General features: G+C 43.1%; 1 protein-coding gene across 14 annotated transcripts in view; it reads left to right on the top strand.

Moving 5' to 3' along the window:
* Window positions 1–12438, top strand: part of LOC311252669 (filamin-C-like) — a gene marked incomplete at its 3' end in the record, with an annotated part of 53139 nt that extends 40701 nt beyond the window's left edge. For 11 of the 14 annotated variants that reach the window (XM_084346014.1, XM_084346021.1, XM_084346020.1 and 8 more), the window contains 16 exons: window positions 239–379; window positions 577–705; window positions 1171–1344; window positions 2003–2164; window positions 2643–2846; window positions 3354–3506; window positions 3876–3998; window positions 4116–4373; window positions 6601–6870; window positions 7048–7185; window positions 8201–8316; window positions 9221–9353; window positions 9742–9918; window positions 10013–10231; window positions 10553–10759; window positions 10844–12438. In XM_084346014.1, coding sequence (XP_084202140.1) covers window positions 239–379; window positions 577–705; window positions 1171–1344; window positions 2003–2164; window positions 2643–2846; window positions 3354–3506; window positions 3876–3998; window positions 4116–4373; window positions 6601–6870; window positions 7048–7185; window positions 8201–8316; window positions 9221–9353; window positions 9742–9918; window positions 10013–10231; window positions 10553–10759; window positions 10844–11031 — 2792 coding nt within the window. The remainder of the gene's footprint in view (window positions 1–238; window positions 380–576; window positions 706–1170; window positions 1345–2002; window positions 2165–2642; window positions 2847–3353; window positions 3507–3875; window positions 3999–4115; window positions 4374–6600; window positions 6871–7047; window positions 7186–8200; window positions 8317–9220; window positions 9354–9741; window positions 9919–10012; window positions 10232–10552; window positions 10760–10843) is intronic. The other 3 variants (XM_084346016.1, XM_084346023.1, XM_084346015.1) reach the window with 3 other exon arrangements.
* Window positions 12439–13794: the final 1356 nt, after the last annotated feature.

Genomic DNA, 13794 nt, shown 5'->3' with positions numbered 1-13794 from the left:
CCCTTGACCTTTGACCACCAAATTCTCTCAGCGTTCTTGAGATATGACGTTCACAAACGTGGAACATTTGTTTGTATGGACGGGCAAACGGGCAACACAAAAAGATAATTCCTCCAGCCACATCTGTCAGCAGAGACATTAAAACATTTTATCTTTATAAAATGTCAGATTTTATCAACAATGTCCCAGCTGGAGCCATGATTCATGAACAGGTATTGTTTCTGTGTTTTGTCCTCAGGTGAAGTTCGTATGCCGTCTGGGCGAACAGCATGTCCTCACATCACCGACAACAAGGACGGCACCGTCACTGTGAAGTACTCGCCGACAGAACGAGGCCTGCACGAGATGGACATCAAGTATGATGGAAATCATATCCCAGGTACCTCCCCAGAGTGTTTTTACTAAATGATGTTTCTCTGTTTTATGCTGGTCCAGGATTAATTCATCAGAGGTCTCAGTCTTTGGAAACAAAAAGTAGAGTATCATCAGCAAACAGCTTGACTTCAGGATGGATCAGCTATTGTTCTAAACCCTGGCTGCACTTCATCAACCTGTCCCGTGTTTTCTCTTTTACAGGAAGTCCACTCCAGTTCTACGTTGACGCCATTAATAGTGGTCATGTGACTGCGTACGGCCCTGGTCTGAGTCACGGCACGGTGAACAGACCGGCCACATTCACTATCGTCACTAAAGATGCTGGAGAAGGTATCAATACCGTAACATGCTATGTTAAGGTGTCAGTCATTTGTACATAATTAAAGCTTTATTTCACTTCACTTCCATTCAGTGAAGCTTAATTGCCGTGATATTTTGAATAAAAAAATGTATTCATATTTATAAATGACATATTTCAAACTCCAGAGAGAACAAGGTCTTCATTTGAAGAATATTATTTCTAATTTGCTTTGTTTTATCAGTATATTTGATAAGATTTTGGCAGCAGTCCTGCTTGTTGTAGAGTAGTAAGTAGAGGCGATTGAAATTGAATTGTAAACAAGAGAAAGTGTTTAGAGTGTTGAGTATGAGATTTAAAGTACTGATGTAATTATGTGTGAATTATGTGAAAATGGACATTATGTTAACTTTACCATGGGAGATGTTACAGTGCAGGTAATTTAACTCCTGCTCTGGGATCAGCCTTTATTTATTCATTTGTCTGTTTCTCTTCAGGCGGTCTGTCTCTGGCTGTTGAAGGTCCGTCTAAAGCTGAGATCAGCTGTAAAGACAACAAAGACGGGACCTGTACTGTGTCCTACCTGCCCACCGTACCTGGAGATTACAACATTATCGTCAAGTTTGATGACAAACACATCCCAGGAAGTCCCTTCACAGCCAAGATCACTGGTACGAAAACAACCAGATAAACTCATAGATTCCTTTGTTGTAGCTTCAGTTTTTGAAAGGATGCACCAATCTGCTTGTTTTGTCTTTCAACTCATAAGCTCTTCACTTAACCAGTTGTCTTGTGTTGGTGTATGTGGTGTAAATCTTAAGCAATATTAGCTAACTGCATATGTAATTGTTAATACCCGATCATTTCAATAACTACGTCCCTACTTTAGCACCGTACCAGTTATAACGTGAGAATTTTGGGACTTTTATTTTTTTTAATAAATGCATCTCATTCATCAAATTTCACTTTATGCTGACGACACTCTGTTCTATCTCTCTGAGATGGCACTGTGTGTCCCTGTGTGTCCACCTTTTTCCATCAGCTAAATTTAGACACATTTATTTAGAATATTTTGCTCCAGTTTAATACATTGAAAGGCGTAAAAGTAAGCTGTGAAAATGTGTTATCAGTGTTTTGGAAACTTTGTTCTAAGTTTAAAATTTGACATGTTGGTTGCACCAAGCCTTTGAATGGGTTTTCTGTTTTGAAATTACATTTGATTATTTTATAATTTTATTGTCAACGACTGCAATAGAATTACCTGTATGGCCTCCCTCAATATGTTGACCTGGTTCTTACTTGTTTTGATCTGATTTCATTGATCTCCAGGCGATGACTCCATGAGGACATCTCAGCTCAATGTCGGCACGGCAACAGACGTTTCCTTAAAAATCACAGAGACGGACCTGAGCAGTCTGACTGCGAGCATCAGAGCGCCGTCCGGGAATGAAGAGCCGTGTCTGCTGAAGCGGCTGCCCAACAGACACATCGGTCAGTCTGTTTCACTTCGAGCTCAACTGTTAGTTGAGGAAATAAGACAATCAATCAATCAATAAATGAACAGATGTGGATTATTTAAAGGAGCTTTGGTAATGAATGACACAACTGTTTTGTGTGAAACTGACAGGGGCAAAAGTAACTTTTCAACTGTAGCTTAAAGTAACATTAGCTCATAGCTAACATTGCAAGAAAAAAATGTGGTAACAATCCAAGATACAGCCATGACTTTTAAATCAATCAACCATCAGCAGAGACTTGACAGTAGCTTCCTGTCATTGACAGGTGGCTCGTGGTAAAATGAGCCAGTAAGAAGGATTTCTTTAGGACTTCAAAATTAAAGTTTAGGACTTTGATTTGACTTTACACGAGTAAAACAATGACTCAATCCTCCTTCTGGTAACTCTGCTTCATTGAAGGAAATCTTAATTATATTATGAAGTGAAACCTCATGTTTTCCTCCCGCCTGCAGGGATCTCGTTCACACCAAAGGAAGTGGGTGAACACGTGGTGAGTGTGAAGAAGAACGGGAAACATGTGACCAACAGTCCCTTTAAGATCATGGTCGGCCAGTCGGAGATCGGAGATGCCAGTAAGGTGAAGGTTTACGGTCAGGGGCTGGTGGAGGGGCACACCTTCGAGGTGGCTGAGTTCATCGTGGACACCAGGAACGCAGGTAAGTTGAAGACCACAATTCAAAAGACAAGTTCTGAACAATTTTAGAAATCTCACAGAAGTCGTGTGATCTGACGTCAGCAAATCTGTTTTCTTAAAACTTCAATTACTTTTTGTCCATTTTGACTTAAAAACTGAGAGTTTCATTACAGTTTTTAATTTTGGAAACAGTTTTAGTTGTTTTTTTAAAATTCAAAATGGACTTTTCACTGATTTTTATAAAAACAATTATCCCAAATTCTAATAATTCAGCTATATTTATTCTAACTACACCAACGGCTGGTAGAAACAAAAGCTAATTTTCGATGTGTGCATGTTACTGTTATTAACTTCAGTGTATATGCATTGTAATTATTTAAATTTTTGGGAAGATAAATTAATGTGAGCGTAACAATAATCAGAAAAAAACACATAAATGTCCGTTTTTAATTGAATTGGATGACAGGATGTTTGTATTTTATTTATTAATTTGTTATTTGATCCCCACCTCCGCCCTCCTCTCTCTCAGGTTATGGAGGTCTGGGTCTGTCCATCGAGGGTCCCAGTAAAGTGGACATTAACTGTGAGGACGTGGAGGACGGGACGTGTAAAGTCACCTACTGTCCAACTGAGCCTGGAAACTACATCATCAACATCAAGTTCGCTGACCAACACGTCCCAGGTACAAACCCAGCTGAGATCTGATCTGATCCATGATGAGATCCGATCTGATCCATGATGAGATCATCCCTGATCCATGATGAGATCATCCCTGATCCATTATGAGATCATCCCTGATCAATGATGAGATCTGATCTGATCAGGTATTGATTTGTTTACACTCAGCTGTTTGTTTGAACCACCTTACACAGACTTGAGATAAATAATCTGTTTATTTACTTATTATACTTATTTTTCATCAATGAAAGTACTTTCACTATCATAAGTAATTTTCTCAATATAAATGACAGTAAAATGTAAGTAGAAGTATTAATACTACAGTGTAAAAGTACTCTGTTACTTTAACGTGATGATGTTTGTGTGTGAACAGGAAGTCCATTCACAGTCAAGGTGTTTGGGGAGGGCAGGATGAAGGAGAGCATCACCAGGAAGCGTCAGGCTCCCTCCATCGCCACTGTGGGCAGCACCTGTGACCTCAACCTCAAAATCCCAGGTGAGCTGTGACATCACCGTCTCCTCCACCTGTCTCCGCCTGCCCCCTCTGCTTCCTCCTCTTCACCTCCTTCTCTTTGACCCTCGTTTCCTCCCTGCTCCTCCCCACTGCTTTTAGGGAACTGGTTCCACATGGTGTCGGCTCAGGAGCGTCTGACGCGGACGTTCACCCGCAGCAGTCACACCTACACCCGCACCGAGCGGACGGAGATCAGTAAGACCCGGGCCGGGGAGACCAAGAGGGAGGTGCGCGTGGAGGAGAGCACGCAGGTGGGAGGAGAGCCGTTCAGAGACGTGTTCGGAGACTTCCTGGGACGAGAGAGTCTGAGCGGGTTCAACGGCATGCCGGCCGGCAGCCGACCGCCGCTGCAGGACGGTGTGTGTGGACGAGTGTGTGTGTGGACGAGTGTGTGTGTGGAGGAGTGTGTGTGTGGACGAGTGTGTGTGGACGAGTGTGTGTGTGGACGAGTGTGTGTGTGGAGGAGTGTGTGTGGACGAGTGTGTGTGGACGAGTGTGTGTGGACGAGTGTGTGTGTGGAGGAGTGTGTGTGGAGGAGTGTGTGTGGAGGAGTGTGTGTGGACGAGTGTGTGTGGACGAGTGTGTGTGGAGGAGTGTGTGTGTGGAGGAGTGTGTGTGGACGAGTGTGTGTGGACGAGTGTGTGTGTGGAGGAGTGTGTGTGGAGGAGTGTGTGTGGACGAGTGTGTGTGGACGGTGTGTGTGGACGAGTGTGTGTGGACGAGTGTGTGTGTGGACGAGTGTGTGTGGACGAGTGTGTGTGTGGAGGAGTGTGTGTGGACGAGTGTGTGTGGACGGTGTGTGTGGACGAGTGTGTGTGGACGAGTGTGTGTGTGGAGGAGTGTGTGTGGACGGTGTGTGTGGACGAGTGTGTGTGTGGACGAGTGTGTGTGTGGACGAGTGTGTGTGGACGAGTGTGTGTGGACGAGTGTGTGTGTGGAGGAGTGTGTGTGTGGAGGAGTGTGTGTGGACGAGTGTGTGTGGACGAGTGTGTGTGTGGAGGAGTGTGTGTGGACGAGTGTGTGTGGACGAGTGTGTGTGTGGACGAGTGTGTGTGGACGAGTGTGTGTGTGGACGAGTGTGTGTGTGGACGAGTGTGTGTGGACGAGTGTGTGTGTGGACGAGTGTGTGTGTGGAGGAGTGTGTGTGTGGACGAGTGTGTGTGTGGAGGAGTGTGTGTGGAGGAGTGTGTGTGGACGAGTGTGTGTGTGTGGACGAGTGTGTGTGGACGAGTGTGTGTGGAGGAGTGTGTGTGGACGAGTGTGTGTGTGGACGAGTGTGTGTGGAGGAGTGTGTGTGGAGGAGTGTGTGTGGACGAGTGTGTGTGTGGACGAGTGTGTGTGTGGACGAGTGTGTGTGTGGACGAGTGTGTGTGTGGAGGAGTGTGTGTGGACGAGTGTGTGTGTGGAGGAGTGTGTGTGGAGGAGTGTGTGTGGACGAGTGTGTGTGTGGACAAGTGTGTGTGGACGAGTGTGTGTGTTCTGGAGTCTAACTTTACTGATCCTGAGGCAGGTTTTCACAGTGTGTGTGTGTGTGTGTGTGTGTGTGTGTGTGTGCATGTGTGTGACAGGTAATCATCTGTGTGCTGCTCACCTCTCTGTAACTTCTCACCTGATCGTGCATGTTAATGTTTGTCGCTGCATGTAGAACTGAAGGATTCTGTGGTCGCAAAACATTATAATTATAATTTCTACATTTCAGATTTGGAAGAAGTATTCAGATCCTTTGCTTCAGTAAAAGTACTAATATCCACTATTGTAAAAAGTACCCAAAAGTCATACTCGAGTAAAAGTAAATATATGGTGTTAAAATATGACTTTGGTAAAAGTGAAAGTACTTGAGTAAAAGTGTTCAAGTATCCGATATTAAATGTGCTTAACTATCAAAAGTAAAAGTAACTGATCCATATATTTACATGTATGTATATACTGTACACTGTGAGTCAGCTGATTATCAGAATCACTGTTTATTATCTGATTGACGAGAAAATCAATTAATTAAAAAACAAGCTACTTTGGCCCTGATGTAGCATGTAATCTGTAAAGTAACAAGTAACTAAAGGTATCAAATACATGTAGTGGAGTAAAAGTACAATATTTGCCTTTTACATTTACATTTTGGCAATATTGTACTTCAGTAATTTTTTTGGGTGATAAAAAATCATTGTGAAAAAGTGATTATCCGGCAATTAATTTGTATCAGAATCAATTTAGTAAATGAAGCTGTCTCACTAATTGGCATGTACTGTATCCCAGAACAGAAATCTGGAAGGAAAACAAAAATAAACACCTAAATGTGTATTATGGATCTTTCCTCTAGTCTGAAAGACATGAAGACAAGTTATGGAAGCAAAATACACCGAAATCTCAAAATTGACAATTGTTCAAAAAAGGGTTTACTGACCAGAAAAGGTTGATAGTGTGTATTAATGACATATACAAGAGTTTGCATGTCCTGTAAAGACTCACAGACTCTTAACCCTCATCTGAATCCTACCAGACAAATCATCTGATCCATGTCCCTCTTTCTCTCCATCTTCATCCTCCTCCTCCTGCTGCTCCTCCTGCTCCTCCTCCTCCCTCTCAGGTGAGTCAAGTAACCAGGAGATGACGGCTCAGGTGACGAGTCCTGGAGGAAAGACGGAGGACGCAGAGATCATTAAAGGAGAGGACAGCACCTACAGCGTCCGCTTCATCCCTCAGGAGATGGGAGCCCACACTGTTAATGTTAAATATCGGGGCCAACACGTCCCCGGGAGCCCCTTCCAGTTCACTGTGGGGCCCCTGGGAGAGGGAGGGGCCCACAAGGTCCGAGCAGGAGGAACCGGCCTGGACCGAGGAGTCGCAGGGATCCCAGGTGGGCTGGGAAAAGACTTTCATACCCTTCATTTCTTCTTCTTCTCTGTCCTCCCTCCCTTTCTCAGTCTCTTCTATTTATTAAAATCAAAGAAAATGTTCTGCGTTGTTGCTTCTCATCCACCACTTGTACGCATAGAAGAAGGTGATAAGTGTGAGCTGTGTTTGGTGTTTTCAGCTGAATTCAGTATCTGGACCAGAGAGGCCGGCGCTGGAGGTTTATCCATCGCTGTGGAGGGACCAAGTAAGGCCGAGATCACCTTTGAAGACAGGAAGGACGGATCCTGTGGAGTCGCCTATGTGGTTCAGGAGCCTGGTGAGACTCCTGATCAAATAACACTTAATCCCAAATACAGACATGTTAGCTGGACAAAACACTGAATTAGATGTGGAGCACCAAAATCATTCTGGGTCATCTGCTTATCTGCTTTATTGCCAACAAGAGCTATCCATGCACAGAACTAATGTTCGTCGATATGCAGATGATACTCACTCGCTGTTGATCCTGATGATCTGAGCCTCCTGAAAAACGGAAACCGACCAAGAATTTTCTTCATCTTAGTTATTCAAACGTACTACAAGGAACTTTTAGCAGGTCATGAAGCAGTCTCAATGTAATACTGATGCCTCTGTATGATCTGAATAAGAAAACATGACCATTTGTGACTTTCAAAAGAATGCAAGTGCCAGACTGATCAGGTCTTTATTCAGAAGGCAGTGGTGATCGTAAGACTTTTGTCCACAGGGGGCATCAGAATCAACAGAATAAGAATGAAAGTTTTTTGTTGCTGTTTCAAGGAAACGTTATTTTTTAATTAACTGGTTCAGATTTTTGTATATTTTGTCATCTTTTCCATTAGTTGTTGGGATCAGTGGACCCACCAATTTGTGCAGCTTTTCAATTAAAACCCATTGAAAAAAAGTAATTCCTGCACAGAAAACATCTTGGTGACTTAAATGATGTTTAAAAAAAAAAAAAATCAATCAATGCAGAGATTAAAAAAAATGTATGTAAACGAAAGCTTTTTTAAGGAGACAAAAAACGAATTTGAACACCAAACTTTTGTCTGTTAGCTTTTTGTTGTGTGGATTGACTTTAAACACACTAAAAATGTATGATCATACAATTTTAGAAAAAGTTACAGCATTTGATGTCATTCAGATAGTCAGGAAGATTAGCTAGACTAGTAGACTTGTTGGATTGCAATCTAACGTGTATTGAAAATAAAAGCGAGCCAGGAATGGACCCCTGGGAAACCACATGAACATGTACATGACATAATGATATTCAAACACATGATAATCTAATTTTGTTGTTTGCTTCTCTCCAGGCGACTATGAGGTGTCCATTAAGTTCAACGATGAGCACATCCCAGACTCTCCCTTTATCGTCCCCATTGCCACTCTGTCTGACGACGCTCGCCGCCTCACCATCACCAGCCTGCAGGTGAGAACACGTCATCTGAATCTTCTTTAACTGAGATAAAACAGTTTGTGAGGAGCCGGCTGAGGTCACTGATATGTGAAGACTCTCCATGTTCAACCTTCTGATGTGTCATCAGCTATATTAAAGGTGTCATTTCTATTTACTATGAATAGAGTTATTATTAGTGTCTGACTGGCTGCTCCGTACCAAGAGAGTGTATTTCTGGTGTGTATAAATGTATCTCTATCTTCTTGTGTTAACTATAGTTCTGCATATATTTGGCTTCTGACCTTTGTCGTTATCGTCTTATCATCTCATGCAGCCTTTTCAGCTGAGCTGGTATTTTGCACCTCTATAAACAGATTGTCAGAAACCCTCTTTATAATGTATTTATTGCCATTGGTAGTAGGTGATTTGTTAATTTTAAACAGGGTGGGCTCAGAGCCTTAAGGCTAGAAAAGCTAAGCTGATTTAAACAGTAACGCTCCGTCAAAATGTAATAATTATTAATAATGTGTCAGTTATAGGTCTGGATAGGATGGCGTCTGGTTACAGGACTGGACAGGGGTTGAAGTATTTGTAATCTGAGAGAGGATGGAGAGGAGTGGCAGGTTAACAAGGGGATTGCATTTTGGTCATTTTGCTAACAAGGGGGATGGTGTCCTCCATCAAATTACAAAAAACAACCGAAGAAGTTTGATCTAGAAACCCTGATCTCAGAGTAAAAACAGCCAGTTGTATTAATTACACAGGTTTTACTGCAGAATGAGAAGTTAAAGCAAAGAAGTTGTCTGTTGCCAGTGTATCTTGATCTAAAATTGCTTGTGTGAATGGAATCAGTTGGACATGGTCTTAATTAGCTGTCAGTAAAGCAACAAAATAAAACCCCTCTTTTTTCTTTCTTTCTTCATCTGTTCTTCACAAGGAGATGGGTCTGAAAGTTGGGCAGGAAGCCTCCTTCGCTGTACAGCTGAATGGGGCCAGAGGGCTGATTGATGCTAAGATCCACACACCATCAGGAGCCATAGAGGAGTGTTACATCACTGAGCTGGACAGCGGTAAGACCCACGCTTTATCATAAATGTCAAGTGAAGGGATTAAATGTAAAAACACAGTGGTTATACCAACTGCAGGAAAAGTTTGGGTTTGTAAATGAAATTAGCATTCACATTTATCATGGAGTACCACAAGGCTGAAGTCTGGGCCCACTACCCTTTAGTTTTATGTTGTTTTTAAATGTCATCATAAATAATGTGCATCACTATGCAGATGACACCCAACTCTATGTAGCTATGGATTCTGATGATCAAAGCTTTCTTTACTGCAAACTAAAAGACTGCCAATCTACAGGTGACCCAACTAAATCAGGAAGAAAGATACAAATTATTGTAGAGAATAATTATGACCGCTGAGACAGTCAAAACCCATGTCCATGTCTTCCTACAGACCAACATGCTATCAGATTCATCCCGAAGGAAAATGGAGTCCATTCTATCGACGTCCGTTTCAATGGCAGTCATGTTCCTGGCAGTCCCTTCAAGATCCGAGTGGGAGAACCAGGACAGGTCGGAGATCCCGGCATGGTTTCTGCCTTTGGCCCAGGACTGGAGGGAGGAACCACAGGTATACATAAAAATAAACGCCTTTTAGTTGAAAGACCTCAATGATAAAATTATGTAGATTTTAATGTATTTATCATGTCTGTTTTCTCTGTCAGGCGTGGCGTCGGAGTTCGCTGTGAACACGTGTAATGCCGGCTCAGGAGCTCTGTCCGTGACCATCGACGGGCCGTCGAAGGTGAAGATGGACTGTCAGGATTGTCCTGAAGGCTACAAAGTTTCCTACACACCCATGGCTCCTGGAAACTACCTGATCTCCATCAAGTATGGAGGACCCCAACACATCGTAGGCAGCCCCTTTAAGGCCAAAGTCTCAGGTGGGTCAATGGACCACAGAGCTGCTCACATTTTGTGTGATTATTGTGATCAGTGCTTGAAATGGGCCAGTACTCCAGTACACTGGAGTTCCCTGGAGCTTCTCTTCATTGGTACTCAGGGGCCTTGCATAACCTGGCAACAACAGATCCAAACTTGTATTCCGTCTCTACCAAACTTTACAGTCTACACTTCACTCCCCCTGCTGCCTCCAGAGTTCAAGTGCAAATGCCAAATTTGCTTTGAAAGGCAGTTTGGAGCAAAACAAAATGTGAAGTGTATCTGAAACAGGTAAGCTAATATTTCCTTGAATCTCTCTGCAGGACCTCGTCTGTCTGGTGGTCACAGTCTGCATGAGACATCGTCTGTCCTCGTGGAAACTGTCAGCAAGACATCAGCGATGGGAGGGGCCTTCGCCTCTTTACCCAAATTCTCCTCAGATGCCAGTAAAGTCATCTCGAGAGGCGCTGGCCTGTCAAAAGCCTTCGTAGGTCAGAAGAACACATTCACAGTCGACTGCAGCAAAGCAGGTGAGGAACAAACACACAGACAGGAAGGATTTGTGAATGGATAATTTTCACCGTTCACTGATGTCTTTGTTGTCGATTCTGCAGGCACCAACATGTTGATGGTGGGCGTTCACGGGCCAAAGACGCCTTGCGAGGAGGTGTACGTCAAACACATGGGCAACAGGATGTACAACGTCACGTACACCGTCAAAGAACAAGGCAGCTACATCCTCATCGTCAAATGGGGCGACGAGAACGTCCCCGGCAGTCCCTTCCACGTCACCGTCCCTTAAAACTGAACTCTTCATCTTCATATCCATCTCCCCACTGCAGCTCCTCCTCCTCATCCTGATGCACTGAAGACGCAAAGACTCTTCACTTACTGTTTAAGCAGTTTTTATGCTATATGCCAAATATTTCACTCTTTGTCTTGTGTCTCTCTGAGACAATCGCCGCCTTAAACAACAGCTGTGTATTTGTTGCCGTTTACAGAGATTACGCCACAGCCTTTAGGACTTTGAGAACTTGATAAATTGGGGTGTTAAAAGTTAACACATGAATCCAAACCTGCCTCAGACTGATGTTCTTGATTTAAAAACAGGTGAAGTGAAAGACAATCTTCTTCACATGATAACGACGATGATCGTGATGAATTCAATCATTTGGACAAAACCACTTACATTGTACGTGTTTAAACCAAATAGTGTCCTCTGAGGAACTTCTGTCAGCAGGGGGCGTGGTTTAAGTGTGACAACCAGCGAGAGAAGCGACTGTTGGTTTGAAACAACATGGCGGCTCCTCCAGAGGTTAGCGTAGCTGCTGTAGCATCAGTTCTCTCCTACTCACTCACAAAGTCTTTTATTCGTAAGCAATACGTTTTTTTTTTACTTTTGGACTCGACACAAAACTTTTTACTACACTCAACTTTCTGATTTATAAACGAATGTTTTTGATCACAAACAAACATTTTTAATTCACAAACTTTTGGATTTTTCTATTTGTAAACAAAAATGTTTTATTTTACCAGCTGGCTCCTCCTCCTGGTGGTAGCGCTCACCTACTGTTGATCTGATTGGTTGATAGATGATGATGAGACAGATGTTCCGTCCAATCACCTGCCAAGAATGTTTTTTGAAAGTGGGGTTTTTCCAATAAACCGTCTTTCCTGTCAGGTTACAGAGCCTCTCAGGATATTTCTGGTTTCTGCTGAAACGTTTTTGAACTCACCTCCACCTGGAACAGAAGCATCGTGTTTCCATCTGGTCGGACTTGATGTAACAGCTGCAGGAAGCTGAAGTGATGACGGAGGATCAGGACAAGCTGTGCTCTGACTTTATCTCTTTGCTTTTGCTTTTATTTATTCTCCCTCGTTTTATTTTCTTTGACAGAAAATGGTCTAATTGTTGAGCGAGCAGACGAGGAGGTCGCTGTTCTTCCCTGAATCTTTCGTTCAGAGGAAGATGTGATTTTTTTTTTACCACAGGAAGAAGACGTGCGGTGAGACGATCAGTTTATTTTGTGAATGTTGAGGAAACACAGGCGATGTTGCAATGACATGATATTACAGAGTGACATTTTATAGTGATTTTGTATGTATCAAAAAGTGATGAATGAATTTTAACTGTTTGACATGTTAACCTTCAATCTGGCAAGATTGTGCAGGCATAATAAAGTTGATTCGCTGACTTGCCACAAAGAAACGCTGCTGATTGACTGACGCTTAGTTTTATTGATTGGAATGAAACTGGAACAATCACATTGATTCTCCAAGAACCGAACATCCATCCACCCCCGAACAATCTCCAACCGGCCTATCAGAGGCAGAGATGAGGAGGGACGTTCGTGCAGTCCAGGCGGGTCGGTGTGGTGTTATCGGCTGTGTTCAGTCTAGTTGTGGTTGTATAAGCAGGAAGATTTTTAAATGAACATGATGAACACCAGTTTTTCAGACTTTCCATGATGTGACAGACAAATATAAATCCAACACACAGTCGAGGATAAAGATCTGAAAAATGTTTAAAATCCGTGTTAGTGAGCACTTCTCAAGGTCCGAGCTTCGAGCAGATGTATTTGTCATCATACACCACGGAGGTCCTGCAGTCAGACAGGAGGATCTGGGATTTGAGATCAGCGTTGTTGACGTCTGTTGACGGTGAATCTTGCAGGCGTCGTGACAAATATGACATTATTGAAAACATAAAGCAACAAACAGGAAACTAGTCCGACCGCCACAGAGACCAGAAGTCTACAGAGACACGTCACAGCTGGAGCGTTCAGTGTAGGTCACAAGACTCAGCTCAACCAGAACCAAAGCTTCGGATCGGACAACAGAGCAAAGGCTGTGCTTTTGCTCTCTCTATTCCAGGATCCAAGCAACCGAGACACATGAGGACTGCTGAATTAAAAAGAAATTCAACTAGAAAACATTGTGGTGTCCTCCCAATGCTAAACAAAATGCACACACACAGCAAACAGTAATGTTTGACCAGCAGTCTTCATTAGCACAGCAACATAACACTTGGCCTGAGTAATAATACGACCACTTGAATCAATACAAAGACTGTTGCAATTACAAACAGCCAACAGATTTAAATGAAATGACAACATGTAATATTTTAATGCAGGATCATTTAAATGATGCAACACACTTAGAAAGACCATGGACACGCTGTAAAACACATCAACTCCTCACAGGACTGACGGTGGAAATACAGGTGAAGCACCAGGATTAATCTTGGCCCGGCTGTTGGCCCGGCTGTTGGTCCGGCTGTTGGCCCGGCTGTTGGCCTGGTCTGGAGCAGGCTAGCTGCAGAGAATAAATCACCATAGTAACTGGGCCGGGTTAACTTTGACCTGCTTTCGACTTGAGGCTGAATTCAGCCAGGATGACCAACATATCCCGACTTAATCCCTGATCTTGGTTCTGTGCAATCCCTGATCTCACTGTTTGTTAGTTACTGAATGACAAACAGAGTTCATTCTTTTGATTTATCACAATATTCATTTCGTGGTCAAACTTGGACTTTTCCGTCCTCGTGACTTTTGATTCATTGTTT

This window comes from Pagrus pagrus (genome assembly GCF_965226575.1).
Source record: "Pagrus pagrus genome assembly, chromosome: 23".
Lineage (NCBI taxonomy): Eukaryota > Metazoa > Chordata > Actinopteri > Spariformes > Sparidae > Pagrus > Pagrus pagrus.
The sequence above is the reverse complement of the archived record's forward strand: the minus strand, read 5'-3'. Positions and strand labels throughout refer to the sequence as shown.